Below are 25,975 nucleotides of genomic sequence, written 5' to 3'. Positions count from 1 at the left end.
TCGACACTCTTTGACTGACGGCACCCTAAGGAGGCCCTCTCTGTGGGAGCGCACTGCACGAAGGGAAGTTGATGCCGGCAGCAGGTGATCCCGTAAGTAACCCGGACCCATGCCATTTAGGGCTTTATAGGTCATTACCAGCACCTTGAATCTTACCCGGAGGACAACCGGAAGCCAATGCAGCTCGCGGAGTAGAGGTGTTACATGGGAGTGTCGGGACACCCCCACCACAACTCGCGCGGCTGAATTCTGCACCAGTTGGAGCCTCCGAGTAGTCTTCAAGGGCAGCCCCATGTAGAGAGCGTTGCAGTAGTCCAAACGGGAGGTCACGAGTGCATGAGTGACTGTGCGCAAGGCATCCCGGTACAGATAGGGCCGCAACTGGCACACCAGGCGAACCTGGGCAAAAAAGCACTAGATTAGAGAGAAATGAAGGAGGAATGAGAAAGAAAAGACAGGATGGAATATAAGTGACTTTCTGTACAGAGAGAAAAAAGAAGAAGGAAGGAAGGAAGGAGAGAAGAGCAGAAAAAGAAGGAACTAGTGGAAAGAAGGAAAGTGAAGAATAAAAAAGCTTGGTGAGAAAAGAAAGTTGCACAATGTCACCAAAGGAATATCATTCTAAAATGAAAATAGGAAAGACTTCATTCCTCTATGGGGGAGGCTTGGAAACATCTTTCAACCATAGTCCTCCAGGATCTAATTGAATCCTGCCAGAGGCTGTTGGCTGAACTCTAGGAGAGTCCTCATCAAAAAATGAAGCTAGCACTGATGATGTTATCTAGTTTGGGTAATGAAACATCTGCAAGAAATAAGCAAGCTCAGAGAGCACCAAGGACCCCTCAATGAAGCTCTTTCCTAAAAATCTGTTAACTCAATTGTTATGAGGGAAGAACTAGAGCCAGGGTATTCAACCTTGGCAAATTTAAGACTAGTGGATTTCTATCTCAGAATGACTGGTTGGAGATTTCTAGGAGTCGAAGTCTTAAAGATGCCAAGTTTGGACACCCCTTGTTGTGTAGTGGGTTTTGGAGAGCAGGAAGGACGCCGAGACGATGAGTACAGCATTATTAGGTGGAAGTGACTGTACTGGGGAATAGGGGTTACCTGCAGTCTTATATATACCTGGCCAGTACCTGGCCAGGTACACAACCAACCAATCAGTTTAAACCTCTGTTTCCCACCGAAACTCATTCCCGCCAAAACAGTTACAGTTCAACGCCTCCTGGTGGTGGCTGCTATGCAAGTGCTTAAGATGTTCCATTAAGCCTAATACATAACACCCCTGAACTAGAGTAAAGTTCCCTGGGAGGGAAGAGAAAACAATTTTGGCAATGCAGTAGGTATCATAGGAGCTTACCTTATTTTTGGTCCCCTGAGAATACAAGCAGCTGAAGATTCAGAAACTGAGATCAGGCTAATTGTCTCTTGAATAATGGCAGATGGCATGATGTGGAAATACTGGAGTCTTGAATAGAAAAAATGTCATTTAAATGAAACAATGCACTCTATGTCTGCTCTCACTCTGTATACATCCCAGTTGCTCTGTGTTACATCCCAGTTGCTCAGTTTATCTCCTCACTGAAATCCTTCTAATCTGATCCTCTGGATTCCCTGGGCTATTGAATTTTTGGATGGTTGTAGCTGCTGGATCTTTGGCTTTGAAACGGAGATGAGCACCGGCCCCTAGAGTTGGAAACGACTAGCACACATGTGCGGGGGAACCTTTACCTTTTAGCTTAGACCAGGGGTAGGCAACCTCGGCTCTTTGATGACTCATGGACTTCAACATAGCTGACTCAGGAATTCTGGGAGTTGAAGTCCATGAGTCATAAAAGAGCCGAGGTTGCCCACCCCTGGCTTAGACCGTTCCTTGATATTCATCTCCCCTATGTGAATCTCATACTGGGTCACTTGCAGCAGAATAAACCAAACTTCATCCAATAAAGATTAGAAATATTATGGAAGACATGATTTAAACTACTGGATATGCATCTGCACATGAAAACAATCCTTGTATTCATAAGAAGTTAAAGTTCTCTCCTACATTTATTGGACAGAGAAGTGTAACTGAATCACAGACTCAAAAGGACTGAGTTATGAGTGCATTTCTGAAATTAAAAAAAAAGGACTGAGTGATGAATAATGTACATTTCTTTTCTTTTTTTAATTCCATTTATATCCCGCCCTTCTCCAAAGACTCAGGGCGGCTTACAAGCTTAGCAGTAGCTAAGTTAAACAACACAATTTGACAGGATTAGGAGGTCTTAGACACAAAGTTGGAAGCGTCCAGTAACTGCAGCGGTGCAGCTAGTATTGGGCACATCTTGATATATCTGTATAACATCCCTATTTTGCGAGCTGCAGTTGTAGCTGCTCTCAACGATGCTTTTATCACTCCAAAAACCCTTCTAGCCCTGAGCCTGGTTCTTTGTGGGACTGTCTGTAGCCATTTGTTTTTGCCCAACTAATAAGATATAATAGCATAGGAGTTGTTCAGGTCCTGTCTTTTAAGCAGTGTCATTGCTGGGACCCAGGAAATGGGCTTTCTCTCTTGCTGTGCCTGCTGTGGGGAATGGTATTTCATAATTTGTTTAATGCTTTATTATATTTGATGGTTATTCATTTTTATTGGGTTAAAGTTGTTCAAATTGTATGCCACCCTGAGTTATTTGTCAAGAGCCTGCCATATTAAAAAACAAACAAATATGTAGCCAGAAGAAGCAAATGCTACTTGATACGAACTTGCAAGTTCTTTCAATTTCACAGACAAATGACAGAGGTCAAACTAATTACAAATTGATCAAGACATTTGGTTAGAAATAGTGAATAGTGCTAGAAAAAAAATAAGCACCTGTGCAAGGCATCTCCAAGTATACAATGCAATGTCTTCAATATACATTCTGGGTGTTTGTCATTAAGCCTGATCATAATAATTGCTTCATGCTCTTTATTAGAAAATGGATATATACATATCTTTAAAATTTGTAATTAAATAACTGATTTTCCATCTTCATGGATTACTGCCTTGTCGTGGCGAAGGGGCTTGCGTAATTCAATGAAGCTATGAGCATATCATCTTGCCTGATCCCATGTCCAAGTAAAATCCAGGTTCAGAAAACTAACATCTTCTCTATTTCAAGTGCAAGTCATAGCTACTTAAAGTTCTAACCTTGTACTATTTTGCACTGATAAAAAAGGAATTTAATATTGCTCTTCAATTTGCTAGCATTTGACTATTTCCTTCCATTCGTTCATTCAGAGATCATAGAGAGCCAGTTTGATTTAGTGGTTAAGACACCAGGCTAGAACGCAGGGAATTGTGAGTTCTAGTCCTGCCTTAGCTGTGAAAGCCAGCTGTGTGAGTTTGGGCCAGTCACTCTTTCTCTCAGGCGGGAGGGGGGGGTAGGCAATCTTGGCTCTTTTATGACTCATGGACTTCAACTCCCAGAATTCCTCAGTCAGCTATGCTGATTGAGGAATTTTGGGAGTTGAAGTCCATGAGTCATAAAAGAGCCGAGGTTGCCTACCCCTGTCTCAGGCTAACCAACCTTACAGGGATTTTATTGTGGGGAAAATAAAAGGAGGGAGGTGTGTTGGATATGTTCACCATCTTGAGTTATTTGTAAAAATAACAAAGGTTAAGGATGCAAATAAATAAATAAATAAAAATGGAGCATTTGCTAATAGCATGCTTTTTCCATAAAATATTTCATTTTTTTTCATGTAAGCAGATTTTTTATTTATATCTTAATCATAAATATTGATTATGTAACCAGGATAATGCTGATTAATTTCAAGTAATACATTCAAGTTGATTCCTTCCTTAGGGAAATTTTGATTATTTTGATCTCTCATATGGAGGCTTTCTTTTCTTTATACTTTAAAATATATCATATAGAGAACATAACAATTCGAATGAGGCACTTCCTGATTAGCTCTGTATCTGGGTGGTTAGCTTTATACCTGGATGATCCCATCTTGCTATTGCCCCTGGACAGCACACCCTATTAATTTCTAGCTCTGCAGTAGCACAGAGGGCATTGTTGCAAATATGTTTTTACAGTGGAAACCTGAGGCTTACAGACGGCCAGTTTCCGATTGTACAGCACCCTGCATTAAAACCAAATGACTGATTAAACATATCACACCAAACCATGATTTACTTAATCATGTTATGATGAATTAACTATAATGGAGTGGTACTTCATTTGTATTGACCACTCAGTTTAAAGTTCAACCCACATTTATTCACATTTTGACTGCAACTCACTTTTTTACCACACACAAAGATACATACACAAAGTACACCATTTGCACTGCATTCAACCTTGTCCACAAAAAATTGGATCAAACAGTAACCAATTTAATCCACTTTTTTCTCAGGCCCCCTTGGGAAGGCCACAAACAAAATTTATTTACAGTCGCATCTTGATACTCATGGACTATAAACCACTGTGGTTAATGGTGATTGTTAGACTTTTTTCATTTTCTAGATGAGGTTGCAAGTTGTTTTTGATATTACAAATTATACTTTTTTAAATTTTCAGTGCATGAAATTTATCTTATTTCTTAGATTTACATTCCACTTTCCTCTAGAAGTCAAATCCATATACATAATAATACACAGTATTATGAAAATTTATTAATTGTATGAAATAACATTGCATACCCTCACTTATTCCTTCTAGTATTTACATGCCAATGGAATTGTTCACCGGGATTTGAAACCAGAAAATTTATTGTATGCAACTCCAGCTCCAGATGCACCTTTAAAAATAGGTAATTGATAATTGGTAACTTTTAGTAGCATCCTTAGCAAGTTGGTACTACTGTGAGACCTCAGAATCAGCAAACGTTAACAGACATAACCAAAGCAAAGTTTAGGGTGTACAGTAAAATAAGCTATAAACCATGACAATAGCAGATAAGTTGCACAAAACAAATTTCTAGAATAAAAAGAAGCAGGTAGAGGCAATACATGAGTTAGAAACAAAGTCACTTTGTTCATATTGCAGTCTTGTACAATTCCCGAAGAATGAAGCAAGTTAAAAATAACTATGTCTGATGAAGGACAAAGCTGCTGTTAGCCAATCAACCACTGCTTGTTCCTAATTAGGCACAGGAAGATGATATATATAAGCAGCTTGACAAAGAACTTGTTTGTATCTCAATTTTATCTTCTCCTCTAAGAGAACACTTTGTAATCACAGATCAATAAAACTTTAAAACTTCCTTCAGTTTTAGGTTTCTTGCATTTAACAAGGGAAAAGTTACTTGCTGTATTGATTTCATGTTGAAAGAATTAATTAATTAATTTCTTCTCTGTCATATTTTCATTTTGTCCCCTTTATGCAGACAGCATTCCAGAGCCAAAGTCTGATTCACAGACTACTGCATGCAACCATGATTCTTTGAAATTTGAAAATAATTATTCTTATCTCCTCTAAATTTACATTTTTTCATACAATAATAGTTTGTGTGCTTCAGACGCCTCTTTTCCCCTATATTTCAGTGCATCCTGTTTTACAGCTAGACAGTGGAACATTATTCAGTGATGATGATGTGTGTTTAAAAGACATGCAGTTGGGAAGAAAAAGGGCAACCATACAACCTGTTTTTGGTACTTTGCCACATTGAGTTGAAGGGCTTCCTACCTGATTTAGAACATTGATTTGCTATGTCTAATTCAACAATTATTTCATAAGAAATATAATTTTCTGATTTTGTTTAACAGCTGATTTTGGACTTTCCAAGATAGTTGCAGATCATGTTACCATGAAAACAGTATGTGGAACTCCAGGATATTGTGGTATGTTTCTGAATTTATCTTATTTTAGATCTGTTTTATTTGTATTCTGTTGTTTTCACTTCCTATAATTTCTAAATTTAGCAATTATCACACTAAAAACAAAAAAAACCCTCAGTTCATATTAAAATATATAGGTCTATATTGTATTCAAGGGACGCGGTGGCTCAGTGGGTTAGGACGCTGAGCTAGTCGATCAGAAGGTCGGCAGTTTGGCGGGTCGAATCCCAAGTACCGCGTAGCAGAGTGAGCACCTGTTACTCGTCCCAGCTTCTGCCAACCTAGCAGTTCGAAAGCACGTAAAAATGCAAGTAGAAAAATAGGGACCACTACGGTGGGAAGGTAACAGCGTTCCGTGCGCCTTTGGTGTCTAGTCATGCCGGCCACATGACCATGGAGACGTCCTCGGACAAGCGCTGGCTCTTCGGCTTTGAAACAGAGATGAGCACCGGCCCCTAGGTTGGAAACAACTAGCACGCATGTGCGGGGGAACCTTTACCTTTACCTTATATTGTATTCACTTATTCAAAGTATCATTTATCTACTGAAGTCATATACTAACTATAACTCTATATGGTTAGCTATAGTATGCATGTCCCAAAGCTGCATTTTTTGCTTAGAGAGACCATCCAGATGGAAGCATGAAGTTTCTGGTTAAATGTAACAGTTTGTAATACAATCAAATCTCAATTTCACAGACTTCGGTTTAGTGGATCATAGATGCAACGTTTAGATTTTTAGATCAGACTTCACCCCTTGTAATGGTCTGGATAATTGTTGTATTTTATTCCATTTGCATTGTAATACTCACATTTTCTATATTTTGGATAAATTTCTACCATATGCACAACATTCGCATGTTCATGTAAATAACAAATTACCGGTAGTTTCTTGGTGTTAGAAAGAAATCTTACCAGGTCCATTTCCAAGTCAGGAATAAAGAATGCAAGAAGTCGCTTCGATCAAAGTTTATTGCAAGGGCCTAATACACAAAAATAACATGGAGGCAGCCATGGTTAGGTATTTCTCAAATGCCCCTTACATTGGAAAATTTTACCTTTTTTCATTGAAGATGTGCAAAAGAACACCCAGTAGGAATTCTAAGAAAATGCACTTAGCCAGCTGAGAACAGGCCCTTTTTGCAGTCAGGCACACTGCTGAATTGTGGGTTCTGATTATTTAGCCTTTGTCAATTTAAAATAGTAATCTCTTTGGGGCAGGGACCTTTTTTCTTAGTTGATCAAAGAGATTAAGTTTCAGACTGGGAACAATGTTCACCCAATTATAGTTTCATTGGCATTTTCTATTGCGTTTTGATCTTTGTCTAGAGCAGGGGTAGGCAACCTTGGCTCTTTTATGACTCATGGACTTCTGGGAGTTGAAGTCCATGAGTCATAAAAGAGCCGAGGTTGCCTACCCCTGCTCTAGAGTCTATTCTAATTTGTGATTTTGAACCCTTATCTTTGATTTCAGCAGGAAGACTCTATAGTAGGAGGACTTTGACTGCCTTTTCACACTGACTATCTGACAACACAGACATTCCTAAAAGATATACAGCTTCTCAGTCACACTGCAGGTTTAGAATCACCTTCTCCAGATCTTGTTTATCATGTCAAGATAGATTTTTCTCCAACTCGCTTTCTCTGGGAGATAAAATTCCTTTTAAAATGTCTCAGAACTTATTCTATGGAAGCTGGAAAACAAATGGAGTACTGTATACCATCTCCACAAACAATCCCTGATGTACAGCTGGAATCTTCAGGAATCTGTAAAAACATCTAAATAAATTAAGAAGCTAAAGAACATCCATCAATTGATTTAAGGGGGAAAATATGTCTTCTGAATGAAGCTTGTTTCCCCCCCTCGTAATATTTAAATAATTGCAGTATTCATTAAAAGCATAATACAAAGAAGATACAGATAAAAGTTTAAGTATGTTTCTTGAAAAGAAAATCTCTTAAGCAAATCTATTTTGAATATATTAGGAAAATCCCACATGAAGATCAGAAATAGTTTGCTAAATAAAAAAAAATATGCCCATATTATTCAGAATCAAATTGGCTAACATTCTCAAAAGTATTTGCCGGTAACTTATAATTAATTTTTGTTGTTTTAATTTTAGAATTGTTGTGTCAAAGTATCATTCCAAAACTCTATTTTTTGCAGCTTAGTTGCTAAGCACATTTGAAAGCTTTTAGTTAGTACTAAACATTACTTTCAGAAATATTTTACTTTTGCTGTCTTAAGTTCTATTTTATTGAGTTATATTTATAAATTTTGTCATTTTGAATTTGTAGAATTATGCTTTTTTTCTTCATGAGTTTAGACCATATATTTGATGGCTGTTATCTAGTTTTACTGACAAGGTTTTTATCATCTGCAGCACCAGAAATTCTGCGAGGGTGTGCTTATGGATCAGAAGTGGACATGTGGTCCATAGGAATAATCACCTATATCCTGTAAGTTTAGAAGACATAAGTATGGAACAGGTGGTTATTTCATTATTTTCTAATAATCAGCATTCATTAACTGTGTCAATAAGAACTAAATCAATAATTTTCTTTGCTCTGTTTTTAATGATTTGAAGGATGAAGGTCCAGGAATTATTCAAAAGCAAAAATTAGGTTTTAAAATATGGTTTGGTTTTAATTTGCTAAATTACGAGTCTTGGGGCATTGTTTTCCTTTATCTTTATGGTAGCTTGTAGTTTCATTTGAGACTACACTCTCTACACTGAGATTCATGAATAACTTTGGATTTTTTTTTAAAATTCCATTTATATCCCGCCCTTCTCCGAAAACTCAGGGCGGCTTACAAGCTTAGCAGTAGCCTTCATTCTATGTATATGCCTGCTTATTAGGGCTTTCACACACCCCCGAAGTGGCATTATTACAAAGTCAGCTTAATTGCCCCCAACCATCTGGGTCCTCATTTTACCTACCTCGGAAGGATGGAAGGCTGAGTCAACCTTGAGCCTGGTGGGATGCGAACCTGCACTAATTGCAGGCAGCTGGTGTTACTGAAGGAGGCATTAGCCCACTGCTCCACCAAGGCTCTTTTAAATTTAAATGTAAATTTAGGCTACAATGTAGGGTATGCTATCTCTGCTTCTCAAGAACTCTTCATAAAGCAAGATATTTCCCCTCATCACCACTCTCCCAAAATGGATATAAGAGACATGAAAATTCAAAGTAAATTGATGTTTACCTAGAGTGTAAGAGTGTGAAAAAAATTCCAAGATGGAGAATGTGGACTGAGTGCAGAGCCATTGTTAGATGATGTGGATATGAAATTGTATTTAATATCCCATCACCATGCTTTGAAAACATAAAGGACACACATACCACTGTTTCTCTTTCTAAAAACTTCCTTCTTCTACACCTTGCTTCTTCCTTTAAAAATGGCCATTGGTAAATCAGTTTTAGAATGAACTGAGAAGAAGGCTACCATCATTGCTCAGTTGAGCATTAGATGTAGAATAAGAACTCTTCTGGTGTGAGCATAAGTCTAAGTCAGGGGTCTTCAAACCTGGCCCTTTTATGACTTGTGGACTGGCTTAGGAATTCTGGGAGTTGAAGTCCACAAGTCATAAAAGGGCCAAGTTTGAAGACCCCTGGTCTAAGTAGAGGAGTGTTATATAGTAATTAAGCATTTTTTCATGACCCTTCCCATGCAGGAGAGTCTTCTGAAGCATTGAGACTTGCAGCTGATTACCAAGCAAGAAAAAGGTCTTTGCAAGAAGTTCTAAGATGAAATATTTTTCCTTTTTTTCTGGAAGGTTTTCCTGGCCTAATATTTTGTCAATGTTTTGTAACTTTATTTTTATTTTATATTGTTATTTTACATTCACAAATACAGACCTCCTTTTTCTGTGTCATATGTATGAATGAATGAATGTATGTACGTACGTACGTACCTATGCATATGGCAAAGAAAGAATAAGTAATATCAAATTCTGAAAACATCAGGAATAAAAATTGCCATTTAAATTAATGTACAGGAAACCAGCAAATACATACTATTAACTATTAATGTATTTACCTATTTATTAAATGATAGGCTGGTGCTTGCAGATTTTCAACTGACAACATAAATATAGAATTTTTAATCTAAATTCTCTTGAAATATAATTTACTATTCCAATATATTTTTGTAAATATTGATATAAAAGCAAGTGTCTGCCACATGTGTGCATGTAATTGCTTTCCTAGATGAAGACCTTGCATTATTATTTTTTTATAAACATAGACAAAGACCAAATTAAATTCTTGTTAAATTGCATTCTTTATTTTCAGGTCATTTTTCAAACCCATCAACATAATTTTGAAGCTTGTTTCTGTCTTTTAAGGCATTACCTCTCCCACTCAAATTTGTGTCATGTGTATTTAATAAGCATTCCTTCCACTTTTTGTCCAAGTGATTAATAAAAATATTGAAGAATACAAAGCCCTGAATATACCCTACTCAATACTTCCTTTTGCTGAAGAATCATTACCAAGCCCTCTCTGAGTTCAGTTTTTAAACTAGCTATGTACCTACTTAATAATAATACCATTCCAACTCACATCATGGAAAACTTTGTCAAACATTTTGCTGAAATCAAGATGTATTCTGTCTGTAGCATTTCCACATTTTGCTAAGAAAATATCCCAATAAAAATGAAATAAAGTAACCAGTGCAAGTGTTATTCTTGACAAATCCATGCTGACTTCTAATTAATATTTCATTGTTTTCAAGCTTTTTTGCAAACTAATTTGTGATCTTCTCTAGAACATTCAAAAGTAACTAGACTAGCTAGTTTATAGTTTCCTTCCTTCCTTCCTCCCAAAGGAACAGCATTTGCCTTATTTCAGTCATCAATATTTCAAATGTTTTTCATGAGCAACTTATTTAGCCAAGATAATTGAAACTTTTTCGGATTAAAGAAATCTGATGTTTATATGATAAATGATTATTTATCATGTTTATATAATAAGTTTACTCTGAATCAGCAGCTCATTTTCTTTTTTTAGGAACTTGCACCAGTCTCAGTTCAGCTGTCCTGAAACTATCTAAAACTTTCTCTGTGTACTATTGCTCAATTATCTTTCCTTGTTCCTATCTTCTGTACTGTATGTTGCCTTTCATTTCATAACAACAATGGCTGTTTTTACTGCTCTCCATATTTTTCCACAATAAGAAAAATAGTTGCAGATATGCTCCTAATATCTTCTTTTTTAGGAAACTACCCATCTTAAGATACTTCTCTCATTAGTTTTTTTTCTGCTCCAGAGTCATTATGCTAATGTTAATAACTTCTGCTTTCTTGAAATCTATGTTCAACTTCAGTTTTTCTTAAAATCCTGAATTTTCCCTTTGTGTAAAGCCCAGTATGAGATTTAGAAATACATATGTACTATATTATAGAAGTCATTAACTTCTACAATCACTGACTGTTCATATTGAAGAAATTTATTAACATTTCTGTATCACAATGTATTATTTTTAATTTCCAAGATAATGCACAGTACTTCAATATTTACATATTTATTTTCTGGGCATAAATACAGTTTGTAGCAAAGAAGCTAAGGTTGACCTATATCATTCTGTCTCACCAAATGTATACATTTCTTTCTCATTTGCATGCAGACTTTGTGGCTTTGAACCATTCTATGATGAAAGAGGAGATCAATATATGTTCAAGAGGATTTTGAACTGTGAATATGATTTTGTTTCTCCCTGGTGGGATGATGTATCTCTGAATGCCAAGGATTTGGTAAGTTCAGTAAATTTTTACAGGTTTTGGGTGGTGAAGTCACCTGCTTTCAATTCCTTTTAATATTGGTGTAATTGAACATACTCCACATCCAGACTGTCAAACTGCCGGTCTGCGGCCTGGTTGCATCATGCAGAGGCTGCACCCACCCTAGCTCCGGCAATGCAAAAAAAAAAGTTGTGATATGTCGCAACACGTCACATGACGCAGCGAGTTTGACACCTGTGCTCTACATAGTAAGGGAAGGAGGCATAAACCACTGCATAACTAAGAAAAGCTTGTAACCATTCTAGTAAATAACTGAGAGGGAAAAAATTCTTCTCTGCCTCTTGGCTTCTCAAAAGGGCTTTTATTCACATACAGAATTTACAGAATGTTACAGGGAAAAGATTTTGTAACGCTTGCTTTCATTTGGAACACTCCTGTATTTTCCCACTATTTTTTCTGCCATTAATTAACGAGGAAAAGATGGACAAATGGCCAAAGAGTTGTCTAGTTACATAATTTTGCTTCTATTGCTTGCCCCTGTAGGATTTTAAAAGAAGCCTTGAAAGAGGACAAAGGAACAAGCATCTCTGTCCTGATTTCTTCATTATGCTTGAATTTCAGAACATGCTCCGATAGCTTGGGTATCCTGAATATCTGTATTGCAAAATGCCATCCATTATTATGATTATAAATTAGCAGCCGTAATTCATAAAGAAATATAAAGGGTAGATATATAATATCTACAGTGAAAAATAGGAATTAATATATGGTTTTAGTTTTTCACCACTGACAACTTTGAGGTTTTAAAATAAACAAAATAATGTTTTGATTTATGAAATCATCCCAATTACCTCTGGTAGGGAAGGAAATTGAAAGTTTAAATTCTGCTTCAGCTTTGCCAGTTTATTGCAACTAGAACTAACAGCTCGGTCATTTGTCAGAAAGATATTGATGCATAAGATCTGCTGAATACATCATTCCTTAGATTAGGGCCTATGGAAACAATAAAATAAATATTCAAGGAATTGAATGATTTTTGTTAACTTTATGTTTTTCATATTATGCAGGTTAGGAAGCTAATTGTGCTTGACCCCAAAAAACGCCTTACTACTTTCCAAGCTTTACAGCATCCTTGGGTCACAGGAAAGGCAGCCAATTTTATTCATATGGATACAGCTCAAAAGAAACTCCAAGAATTCAATGCTCGACGTAAACTGAAGGTATATATTGAGGGGGGTGTTAAATAGTTTTTTTTTAATGGCAAGCACTACGGTAAACATTTTTAGTTTTGTAAGCATGTCATAATTTTGACTGGAATATATGTATGCATATTCCGGAAACTGAAACTGCTCGATTACATTGAGATGAACCCAACATTCAACATACCTGGATAAAAGATTCTGGCTGCAGAAGGCTTCTAAGCTATTAGGACATCCCTTTCACAGAAAATATGTTCTACAAGTTTAGGAAATATTACAGAATGAAGGAAGGAAGGTGTTATAAAGAGAGGGGAATCTTTGATATATGTACATCTATTTTCATCAGAAGACCGTTTTGCTCTGTTCAGGAAATACTCCCACTGACCAAATGTAATGCTGTATCTAGTTAATTGTTTAAACTAAAAGTAAATGTGAACCCTGTAGAAAGAAAATCACAGCTGCTGCCAGTATGTTCACATGAAATTTATTCATGTTTAAATGCCAAATGTGCCATAGCTAATAGCTTGCATATATTCACTGATTTTGTGTGCTTACAATCCTGATTTCTAATTCTTTAAGTACAATGTTTAAATTCATGCCATATAATAGCAATAATACTTAGACATATATACCGCTTCATAGTGCTTTACAGCCCTCTCTAAGAGGTTTACAGAGAAAGCATATTGCCCCAACAATCTGATTCCTCATTTTACCAACCTGGGAAGGATGAACGGCAGAGTCAACTTTGAGCCAGTGAGAATCAAACTGTTGGCAGTTGGCAGAATTAGCCTGCAATACTGCATTCTAACCACTGCACCACCATAACTGCTTATAGCTATCATAAATCACAAAATATATTTGTCAACTCTACAAATGGCATGGCTGCAGCCATTTTCCCTATTCATTTTCGGTTGCCACATAGAATGGAGGGAGGACGGTTTGCTAATCTAAACTTTTATCCCATGGGAGCCAAGATCATTGGCTGCTCCCAAGACTGCAGGCTGGGCATTGCATAAAAAGCCCGACAAGAAGATGTATGAGGGAACGTAGTTGCTTGCATAGCCTTAAGGGTGGGATTTTTTAACTTTGTAGTGGGGAATTGTTATATGTGTCTCCAGACTTGGTTTCACTTTTGACATGCCGATACTTTGTAACTAATAAACTTGTTCTTTGAGGAATTTCCAAGCCTCGGAGTTCTGCTTTATTCGTCTCTGTGTACTCCAGCCAGCCACTCACACGGCCCAATTCCGAATAGGCCGTAGCCTGATAGTGGGCCGCAGTGGGGATTGGGGACCCCTGGTTTACAATATGCTTATACTGTAAACCACTCAGAGAATGCTGTAAAGTGCTATGGGGTGGTATGTAAATCTAAATGCTATTGCTATTGCTATATCAGAAGCACATACAAGGATGAAGAATTCTGCCTTATCCCATCAGGATTATTTTATTATGATGTCATTGCAAAACTAGGCACGCACTGCATTGGTTGAGTTTTTGGCATAACTTTTTGGTTTGCTAATTTTTTTCACTTTTCTGGCTCTATATTTTAGTCTTGTTTATATCAGTTTGCTTAGTGGAAACAACATGCAAGAAAATGCATACATTCTCTTAGTGCATTTTAAATAACTTTACTCAAATATGCATGTGCATATCTGCATATACTATTCCGTTAGATATACATTTTGTGCTTTGTATTTTCTTAAGATTTTTTAAACAGCAACATTACAGAATTATTCTATATATGAGTACAGCAAATCTGAATAAAATTAATTTGTTAAACCACATCAGTTAATAAAGTTTGACCATAACTTATTTAGAATGTAAACCTAGACTTTATCACATACTATGTGTGAGAAAATCTATGATTTAGCTTCATTAAGCTAAATCATATTTGTTTGATATATGTGAATGAACTACCTTACATTCAGTGCAACCAAGCTATATCATACATGTCAAAAAATAAGATTTCTCTTTTTTCTTAAAAAAAAAACAGGCTGCAGTGAAAGCTGTTGTTGCATCAACTCGACTTGGAAGTGCAAGCTGCCACAGCACCCATGAGAGCAATAAGCTCAGCGAAAACCAGCTTGTAAGCTCAGAAGATGATACAGAAAAAAAAGAGACAGCAATAAGCCACATAACTCAGGAAACGGACATTCAGGAACAAGGATCTGAAGGAGGAGACCCATAAACCTTGCAACGTCTTCTTTTAGCAAAGACCTCCCATTTCATGCACCAGCCAAATTATCATTCAACAAGAATGAATTATGGATGACTTTGCTTTCAGGTGTAAAGTTCCAACTGTAGCTGGTGACCTGAACTTTAATGCATGTGATTGCTTCTAAAAAGCAGTAAAGTCTTTTATTGGCATGCCGTGGATAAAGTGATGTTTACAGTAATGCCAATAGGTGAAGTGGAGAATAGGAAGTACGCGCACATCTTATGAGCAACATGAATAAGTAATGTAGAATGTTTATAAGATAATATATAAAATGCAGGATGGTTATTGCTTACACAAGAAAGGCATTCTCTAGCATCATGACATTTTTCCAATATGTTTCCTTTCAAATTTGTAATTATCCAGTAGTCTCATAGGCACAAGGATCCACCAAGTGTTTTTTTAAAAAGCTTATGAGTTTTATTTATCATTGATATCTTAAAATTATTTATGATTGAAAACTTGGGAGATTTATATGCAAAAACATTCTGTTCATTCCTTTGAAAAATTGAGAGATGATTGGGTTGACTAAAAGATCTTGATGCTGATGTTAAGGATGCCTTACCTCTGTTGATAACCATTTCTATATAGTCTTAATTTATAGCTCTCATTTGGCATTTCAGAATTAAATAGTCCCTTGGCAGAACCAAATATCTGTAAGAATTGCAGAAAATCCGAGGTGAAGAAAAAATGCTGCAGAAAATGTAGAATCAGTCATCACTATGAAATTGTGCCCTTGTTTATAGAAAATTGGGAATACTGATCTGAAACTATAGAATTATACTGCAGGAAGGTTATATGGTATCCAGGAGAGTACCCAACATAACTGTAGAAATACTTACATGGTAGGTGATACAGGAACTTTCTGCAGTCGGAGAATGGGTGGTCCTGTGCGTCTTGTCAGTATACAATCTTTACCAAATATAGTTTATGTGAGTTGAACTATCAGCAGAATGGCTTTTTAACGACAAACTTTTGTTTATAATTCTAACATCTGAATTCCTTTATGTATACAAAAAATTTACAAAGAGGCGATAGTTACCCTAACAGCCCAGCTCTAGATAGTTCTACTCAGAAATAAGCCCTAAAGTTTGATAGGATATGTTCTGTGATAACGGAATATAGTTTTAAAATTTCAACCTCTCAGAAATTAATTAAGTGTATAATTAGTCTCATTTGCTTTTTAGTACACACACAATAACAGAATATGTTCAATAATTTTTTCTTTCCTTAATTATGCTTTCAGCAGCATTGTCCATCAGTGGCACTACAATTATTATTAAACCAAGAGGATGTTCAGAAGCAAAGGGAATTCGTTATTTTAATGTTTTATTATATTAAAATGAAGGGTAAATGAACATTTTTTGTGTGAGGCTAAGTATGATAGAATTATGGTTTAGTACAAAATAGCGTATGTTTGTTTCTGCAGTAAATATTATATATGCTTTTCTAAAATATATGTTATTCTGAATGCATGAATGAACATGAGAAATATTTGTTTTACACAAGGAATAATTGGAGCAAGCACAAGAAATCATTGCAAAATTTTATTCTTGTAGCTTTATACCTACCTGTATTGGCAACTACATTTCTTGCCTGGAGTAAATAATTTAGACAGCAAACTAATAACAACTATAATAAATCTCCAGCAATATATAAAGCACTTTTTATATATGAAATACATACACATACACACAAAAACACACATGCTTTGGATGAAACTGCATTCTCTAAGCTTAAATAATCCCATTTTTCACATATGCTGAATGATATATATACAAATTCCCTAGGCCTGTGGAAATCTATGTAGATATTCAAACCATCAGATCATAGTTTATAGGTATGGTTAAATGCATGCCCCATTGAAATGAATCAAGAATTTTGTAGTTTTCAACCTGGCTTGCATTGATGGTTTAGATAGCATGAATCTAAGGTTATTCCTTTTATTGATTTTGCTATATGAATGTATCTTATGTGTTTTAGTCCTAGCAATTGTGGAAACACAGGGTATAAATGGTGATTTATTTGTTTTTATAAGATTATGCTGCACATTTTCCACTGAGGTTCTTCTATAAAATTAGTATTTTATGAAATCTGTAATACACATAGACCTCATTTAGCAATTATTCATAGCTACAACAGTGAGGAAAAGGTAAGTTTATGACCAGTTCTTGAATTTACAATCTTCATATAGCTGTAAAGCAGAGGAAAGCTGAAGTAAGATTATAAACTCAATCTCAGTTTCATTTAGCACCTACTTCGCTTAAGTACTGAGTTGCCAGTTCCAATTGTGGTCACTAAATAATTACATTACATTACATCTAAGTTAGATGCTACTGAAACAAGTTCAACTCCAGTTCACTTTTTAGTAAAAACTCAGTAGTCTCCTTGAGTCCATCATCAACTTTTTGTTACCTTATTTTCTTCATCCTGATCAAATACCATATTTTTCTAACCCTTTTCCCTCTTGTATCACATCGTCAAAACATAGTATGTGAATTTTTCTTTGCTGTTCATGTCTTAAGAGAACAATCAGCCTTTATTTGGAACAGGAATGGTCGATGTTTTAGTAACATTCCCAAAATTTTAAACTCAAAGGACTATACCTCAGTTTTTCTATGTATTCAATCTTCAGAGTTATACAATGCCACTGAAAACACCAGTATTTTAACTATTCTGTTTAATTTTTCATTTCTTCCTATAATTTCTTTCTTCCTAGGAATAATCCTCCTTTTTACTTTTCCAGCACATCCTCCATTTTTATCTAGAGTAGTGTTTCTTAAACTATTTTCCCCCTCAGAGTACCCCTTCCCATTTTAAAAAAATTATGGAGGATCCAAAAGAGTTTTTGTTTGTATGGGTTATCATTATTTACTCTATTAAAAATTAAAGTTGAACTTTTGTTACCACAATCACTTTTCAAGATTGTTTGATGGGATTTTAATATTGGATTATTTTTCAACATAGCCTGATAAATATTTTGCAAACCTGAGAGGGTCTTGAGGTACCCTAGGAGTCCTAGGATCACCCTTTAAGAAACACTAATCTAGAGTAATATTCAAGAAAACGAAACCATCAAGCCTTCACTTCTTCATTGTCATACAGGTAGATGTTATTTTGGTTGTCTTAATATTTGATATTAATTTGTATTTTTAATTTTTAATTTTCCATTTTAACATGCACAATAATTATATTTCTTTATCTTTGGCTGATAAAGTGGTGTCGTAAGAATTTCTCAAAGCATTAGTATTTTAATTTCCAGTGCGTATTCCAATCTTAAAATCCTGGAATATGCAATTCTTAAAACACATTGGTTGTATAAATTAAATGCAAGAGAGAATATATATCCTTTTGTCACTCATTTTCCTGTTCCAAATCACTCTGTTTAACCAAATGTAATTCTTAAAAGAAGCTTCTTGATCATACGTACAATTTCTCAGAAAAATAATCAGGTATTCTGGCACACCATTAGCCTTAACACCTTCTATATTCTGCATGATTTACATAGTGAAAAGCTTTCCTCAATGAAGCAAGGATAAATTTCTTCTGTTTTTTACTCTTCATTATCCAGTTTATATAAGCTGTTTGTTCTCCTGTCCTGTCTTTCCACAAACTTGCTTTAGTCATCTGGCATTTCTGTCTCCCTGTACAGCTTTATTCTTTAGCTGATACAGGTATATAAGTCTCCAAGCCAATACAGGTAATCCCCGAGTTACGAACATTCCTTTAGCGAATGTTTGAAGTTATGCAATAAGTGCCCCCTAATGTTTACAAACAAGTCCCAAAATTACGAATGTTGCAGCACCACAGCAGTAATTTACCCTTACAAATGACTGCAGAAGCACTGCAACAATCACCTTGACTATTCCCTCCCCCCACACACACCAGGTCTTCATAGGCACTAGGCTTGTGAAGATCTAGAGAGTCTTCGTTTCTTGGCATGTTTCACTGCTTCAGTCCTTCAGTGCGTTTGCAGAGAATGGACGGCTAAACTACCGCAAAATCATGCAAGATCAGTAGTGTGAGATCTCATTCTACTTATCTTGTGTGATCTCATAGTACTTTAGGTCTTTGTTCTCTGCAAATGGAGGGTTGGATGAGATCTACGGCAAAAGACTTTGCAAATGGAGGGAAATATCGAAGCCTTCCCTCCATTTGCAAAACCTTTTTGTCATCTTTGCAAAAACCCTTTGCCGATTAAAAGTGGAGCCCCAGATTGACGTGTGTCGCTCCCGGCCTCCATTTTCGTCAGCAAAGGCCTTGAGGAAAAGCCTTTACCAACGAAAATGGAGCCCCAGATTGATGCGGGGGTTGCTCCCAGCCTCTGTTTCTATTGGCAAAGGCCTTTCCTCAAGGACATTTTGCATGGCGACTGGAAGCCTGAAGTCACACAATATCACACCCCCTCAGGAGCTTCCAATCTCGGCACCCAAAGTGTTTGCAAGTTGGATGATTTGAGGCAGTGTTTTCACTGACCCAAAGCCTCCTGTCAGCTTGCAAACATTTTGAACCGAGAGTGAAAGGTTCTGGGTGCTGTGATCTTGTGTGGCAAAGACTGGAGAGGAGACAGTAGGAGAGGAGACAGCTCCTTAGATCTTTGCAAGGTAAGTGACCCGGCGTGGCAGGATGGGGGGAAGAAATTGTGGGGAACATGAGGTATCTCAGTGGGTTGGGGGAGGGCTTGGGTGGTCTAAAGAAAGTGGCCTGTTCCATCACGAGGCCCCTCATGGCCTTCCCCACCCTGGGAAACCTCATGTGCACTTAACAAACCACACATTCGATTAGTGAATCCGTGGCTGAAAGCAGGGAGTGACCACGTTCAAGATACATCATTCACTGGTATGAATCCTAGAGTTACAAATGGAATGGGCAGGCTACATTCGTAACTCGAGGACTGCCTGTAGTCTTGCTCCACATTTACTGAACCAGACTCTTAGCACATTATCTGTTTCATGACCTGCATACTTCAATTTCAAGTAGAATTCTTGAATATATTCCCACTAGAAGTGATTCTGTCATTCTATATTCCTGCCCTAAAGAGTTTCAGTAGTTTTTCCATCTTTCTTTTAACCACGCATGCCTCCATTTTCTATCTTCTGTGACCGCCTTAGTTGAAAATTTTCTTAGAATTTCTTTGATCTTATAAAAAGGACCTCATATTTTTCTTTTATCTCGATTTCTGGGCATTTCTGAGTAGTATTCTCATTTTTTTAATTGTCTCTTATTCTTTTTCATTTAACTTTGTTATCCTATGTTTAATTATTGTATATCCTCCTTGCTGACCAAGATCTTAATTCTGTATCTTTTTTTACTATTCATTGCTTTGTTCTGCTTGAATCTTCTTTGAAACGCTGACTGCTTTTCCTGCTTTGGATTTCTTACTATCTCTTATTTCTGCCCATTGCGCCTCAGGTTCTCTTCTTCATGAGTTAATTATTTGTTAGTTTGTTGCATTTTTACATTCTGGCTGCTCAGATGGTTTCTGAGACTTATCTTGCTAGCATACCTACTTGTGAGACAATGCCAATTACGTTAAGGTACAAACCACAGATCAAGCGACTGAATGCTTTCCTTCACTTTCATTAAATGGTTTATTAAAATATACAATTATAATGTATTAAACCTAATATATACAATTAATCTACTTATTTGCCTAATAATATAAGTGATATATAGCTCTAAGTGAAAAGGAACAATATTTAATAAACTAACAAGTTTCCTTTCCCCCATGTTATTTAACTGTCCACTTTTTCCAATAATACTATTGCCACAGTTTTTTTTAATTTAACCCTCACATTTAAGAACTAGGAGTCTGCTCCTTTTACTAAGGGCTTCATGTCCTTAGCTTAGCCCTGTATTATCCCCCAACCCCAATCCCTATACTTTGGTAGGTGCTGCTAAAATTTGAAGTAGCTTTGTAATTGTTCTGTTTTACTGAATTGCTTCTTTGGCTCTATCTGTTCATAAGACGCAGAAAACAATTACTTGTTGCTGGCTGGCTATAGCTGGTCTGCATCTTTGAAAGGCTTCTGAGGCTATAAGGCGCTGCTACTCCTTTCTCAACTGTACTAGGTCTCTTTGCTCACTCCAATTGTTTTAGTCTCACCACCTCAACACACAACTGGCTCCTTTAACTCTCTAACACTCTTGCCTTTTTCTCTTCCACTGACAGCCATACCCTGTGCCTTCAGTGATCCTCTTTTATCTCCATGCAATACAGGAGTGGTCCTTACTTCCTTAAAGTCCCAGGGGCACAATCCATAAAAAAGGAAAACTCAGGTCAACAGCTTTAGGTTTTTCCTGCCACACTGCTTCTCCCTTTAACTGAGGATCTCTTTACCTATTCAGCCTGTTATCTTTGTTAGCTGTTTGACAGAGGCTTGGGGTTCTCATTCCATAGCACAGGGGTCTTCAATCTTGGCCCTTTTATGACTTGTGGACTTCAACTTCCAGAATTCCTCAGCGAGGCACGAAAGTTCCTCCTTCTCCTTCTCCTCCTCCTCCTCCTCCTCCTCCTCCTCCTCCTCCTCCTCCTAGTCCTTCATTGTGTTGAGGCCTCTTTTTCAATGGTGCTATATGTTTGTTGTTCTGGTGCCAGTTTCTCAATCAAGTCTATGACAGGGTGATCTCCATTATATAGTTCTGTACTAAGGCTGCTCCCCATTCTATTTGCATCAATGAACTCTGTAAAGCAGGGGTGTCAAACTGCCGGTCCGCAGGCTGGATGCGTCACACCAAAATCGTGCCCATCCCATTGCTGGCAATGGGGGAAAAAATCACAATAAGTCACGACACATCACGTCGCGAGTTTGACACCCAGGCTGTAAAGGGTCAATCAAAATTTACTCTGCGTAGAGCAGGCTTGCTGCACAATGCACTTTTCAAATTCTTAAAATCTTGTCCACATTTAGGAATCCAATACATTTTATTGGGTTTTGTCTTCCATATAAGGTCTATAAAGGCTTGAGCCCAGTTGTGAAATGGGGAATAAATAACTGTAATAACCTATCAAACCTAAAAATGACTTGACTTCCTTTTTGGTTTGCGGTGAATCTATTTCTCTAAAGTTGCTAACTTTTATATATTTTGTTTTATTTTCTCATTTCCTACTGTGTATCCTAAATATTAACTATATAAACCCCAAATGATATTTAGTCACATCTTCTTTAAGCATGTTATAACTTTATAAAACTATTTTAAGTGTTCCTCCCAGATTTTGCTAGATATGACTATGTCATTAAATACACTCCACATTACCTCGTCTTGTAAATATTTTATTCATTACATTTTGGAAAATTGTGGGTAGCCCATGCAACCCAAAAGGTATTTTTGTAGGAGACAGCAAGTACCATTTTTATAGATTCCTTTTGTAATGGAATCTGTCAATAACCCTTCATCAGGTCAAGTTTTGAGAAATATCTAGCATTGCCCAATTGGTCTGTTAATTCATCTATACATGGTAGAGGGTAACTATCAAAGTTATCATTGTATATTTCTTGTTTTAGACATTTTCTGCCTAAATTTGCTAAATATGCCCCAAATTCTCTTAACTTCATGGAGGTATGATCAAAGCCTCATTTGGTAACCTCATATCTGAACAATAGAGCTTCTTTAATTCTATTGAGATCAGTAACCTCTTCAGCAGAAATTCTGTATATGCTCTTAAAGTCTTTCCAATGGGATATTAAACTACCTAGTCCTAATTTGGCCACTTATAACTTGCTGCAACACATTCAAACATTATAAATAAGGATTCATTATCCTCTTCTTGGTTATTTAGGAATCTTTAAATACTTAGGTTCCTCATAAGGAAAGAGAGAATGACTGGAGGAATTTGTGTTCCTTCCAGAAGGACAATTAACTCCTAAATTCCTCTCTTCTGGTCTCTCTACCCAGCTTTTTCTTGACCGATCTCATTGGTCAGTCTTTCAAATTCTCTTCAAACTCTCCCTCCAGTTCTAAATAGGTGAATTTTTTCCTCCTCCTCCTAAGTAATTATCTTCTTTCTTCCGCCTAAGTATTTCCCCCATAATTTGCATCCTTGCATATCTGGAGGAGACTGTTCACTCTGAGCTTCTACAAGTGGGGTGGATCTGTTTTGTCCCTTATTCCTTTTCCTCTTCCATATTTAACTGTATCTATAGCAAATACATCTATCATATCCGGGAGTGCTATGGTGTCTCTAGGTTTAAATTCCCTCTAGGTCTTTTGTTTAAATTCCCTCTAGGTCTTTTGTTTCTGCTCTGGTGGTGGGTTGTTGTTTTTTTTCACCCAATATTGGACCATCCCATGGCAACTACCAATTATGAAAGGCTTCATATTTCTTTAACACTTTTTAATTTAATTTTCTAAGATTGTACACATAAATTATGATCTGTTCATATCCTAACTATCCTCATTTATTTATTATTTAAATTTATATACCGCCCTATTCCCGTAGGACTCAGGGCAGTTTACAGGGAAAATTAAAATACATAGTATACAAAATTAAAATCAATTAAAACTATTGATTAAATTACAGTCCCTGAAGTTAAACTAAAACCCAATTAAATTAAATTAAAACCCCTCAGTCTGGGCCAAACAGCTCGAAGAACCAGGTTTTGAAGTCCCGGCGAAATAAGCGAAGGTCGGGGGCAGTCCTGAGTTCCGTGGGAAGTTGGTTCCATAGGGCCGGCACACCCACAGAGAACGCCCTTCCCCTGGGAATAACCCACCGGCATCCCTTAACCGGCGGTACCCTGAGAAGGCCCTCCCTGTGGGAGCGCACAGGACGATGGGAAGTTGATGCCAGCAGCAGGTGTTCCCTTAGATAATCCAGACCCAAGCCATTTAGGGCTTTATGGGTTATTACCAGCACCTTGAATCTCACCCGGAGGGCAACCGGAAGCCAATGCAGCTCACGGAGGTGTTACACAGGAGTATCGGGAAACTCCCATAACAACTCGCGCGGCTGCATTCTGCACTAGCCATTAAAAGTATCTTGGCTGACTTAATTTACACTTTTTAATTTTTTATTTCTTATATGCCAGTTTCATTCATTTCATTCTGATACTGTCCATCTGGTGACATCCATTTATAAAGATTCTGTTCATGTTGCTTGAAGGAGCTATTGATATTTACTGGTTACCCATTAATGCCAATAAATATATATTGCTTTCCTTGCTTATCTTCCTCACATTCCATGTTCTGATTACATATGTCTTGTAAAGCAAGAAATTCATTTTTTCATAATGATAATATCAATGACATTCTTTGCAGCTTTGGTCCAGCCACATCAATGTTCTAGATCTAGTTATGGAAGTTCTGTTCAGTAACTAGAGAAGGCTTTTCCACACTGGGATTAAGATAGGGCCTCACACCTGCTTCCAAACATATTAATATGGTTCAGCAAAGTCATAGGGCTTTCTTGGCTAAAGTGCAGAACTGGTTTGCCATCAAATTTTTGGTCATCACATTGATGGAGCTGACAGGATTGTCTTAATTATTGTCCTAGTGAGGAGACAGAGTCAAAAATAATTTATTTTCTGTCTGAGGAAACCACTAGTAATACATTGTGAGGATACTGCAAAAGAATGAGTGTCATGGTTCTGATGTTAGTAGCATTGACAATAAGAGGATATGTAGACATAATCGACAGAAAACTTTGTTAGTGGCTCATCTGAGCTTTGTTGCAGCTCAGTCCAGGATGCAAAAAGCCTAGGAAAAGATATTCATAACTTCCAGAGACTCCACCGTAATGAATGTAATGTTAAGAGGGCTGAAGCTTCCTATCACTGTTTCCAAAATATGGTGCTGTACCCCGCCCCATTCCTGCATTAAAACTCCTTATATAAATCAGTGAGATTCTTGATTTTTTTAATGATCCCTTGTTGTAAGAGGCTTGACACTTTCCTTTTGACTTCTCAGGAATAGCAGGATTTTTTTGTGCCTGTTTTTACAGCTGAAAATGGAAGGAAAAAAGGAAGAGAGGGAGGGATTAGAGCTTCAAAAGAGTGGCAAATACAAGAAGGCTGGACCATTGAGTGGGAGTATACTGTCACTTTTTAAACCTTATTTTGCTTCTAAATATTACATCACTAAGGAGATCAATAGGGGACTTAGTGGCACCTGGGTGGGGTGATCACTACATGCTCTAGAACAGGGGTGTCAAACTCAATTTCACTGAGGGCCGCATCAGCATTGCGGTTGCCCTCAGGGGGCCGGGTGGGTATGGCCTGGGTGGGCGTGGCCTACTGGGTGGGTGTGGCTAGAGTGCATATGGCCTACTGGGTGGGCATGGCCAGCTCTCCATCGTTCGCATCAAGGGTGCCTATGGGGGCCTGGGCAGGAATGGGACAGATCTGAGGGTCTCTGGCAGAAGGAGGGTCTCTGAGCCAGGGCCAAGGCAGTGGGGGCCGTTCCCTCACTGTTTCCAGGATGGCTTCGCGGGCCACATGAAACCACGTTGCGGGCCGGATCTGGCCCCCGGGCCTTGTGTTTGACACGTCTGCTCTAGAATGCAATACAGGAAGCAGCAGATAAAACCTACCCCATCCTATCTGAACCAGCAGAGGATCTAGGAAAATCTCTTGAATCCATAGAAAATATAGGGGAGCACTGGTTTTAACAAAGCAATATAGCGCTGTACACAGCAATGAACTGTGTGGTAGATTTTCTGCACGGAGACTGCTCTCACCAATGAGCAGAATATACAATGCTGAATAGAGTTGCCACACCAATGTTTCAGTCTTCTTGTGCCTGCCAATGTTATGAGATGCAATAGTGGTTTACAGTCATAAATAAGACTCATCATGAGTCTGAAGACAAATCAAGAAAACCTAAAAAAAAGAAAAGCGGGGGGGGGGGTATTGGCAGTTATGGAAGCCACTTAGAGTTAAGAGGCTCCTTAACACTAACAGCCTCTGTCACTGCCCAAGCACAGGTAGCCTTGAATAGATCAAATTTCCTTTTGAAGGTTACTATTAAATAGCTTGGCATGTCCAGCTGTTTCTTGCCATGGCTGAGGAGTC

General features: G+C 37.4%; 1 protein-coding gene across 2 annotated transcripts in view; it reads left to right on the top strand.

Annotated features, from left to right (window-relative positions):
• Positions 1-15,008, top strand: part of CAMK4 (calcium/calmodulin dependent protein kinase IV) — a 71,434-nt gene extending 56,426 nt beyond the window's left edge. For both annotated transcript variants that reach the window (XM_083351491.1, XM_083351490.1), the window contains 6 exons: positions 4,692-4,782; positions 5,738-5,812; positions 8,193-8,268; positions 11,438-11,564; positions 12,620-12,772; positions 14,745-15,008. In XM_083351491.1, coding sequence (XP_083207617.1) covers positions 4,692-4,782; positions 5,738-5,812; positions 8,193-8,268; positions 11,438-11,564; positions 12,620-12,772; positions 14,745-14,939 — 717 coding nt within the window. In that variant the 3' untranslated portion in view covers positions 14,940-15,008. The remainder of the gene's footprint in view (positions 1-4,691; positions 4,783-5,737; positions 5,813-8,192; positions 8,269-11,437; positions 11,565-12,619; positions 12,773-14,744) is intronic.
• Positions 15,009-25,975: the final 10,967 nt, after the last annotated feature.

Source organism: Vipera ursinii (genome assembly GCF_947247035.1).
Source record: "Vipera ursinii genome assembly, chromosome: 2".
In the NCBI taxonomy this organism is placed as follows: Eukaryota; Metazoa; Chordata; class Lepidosauria; order Squamata; family Viperidae; genus Vipera; species Vipera ursinii.
Note: the sequence above shows the minus strand (reverse complement) of the source record. Positions and strands in the feature narration are given on the sequence as shown.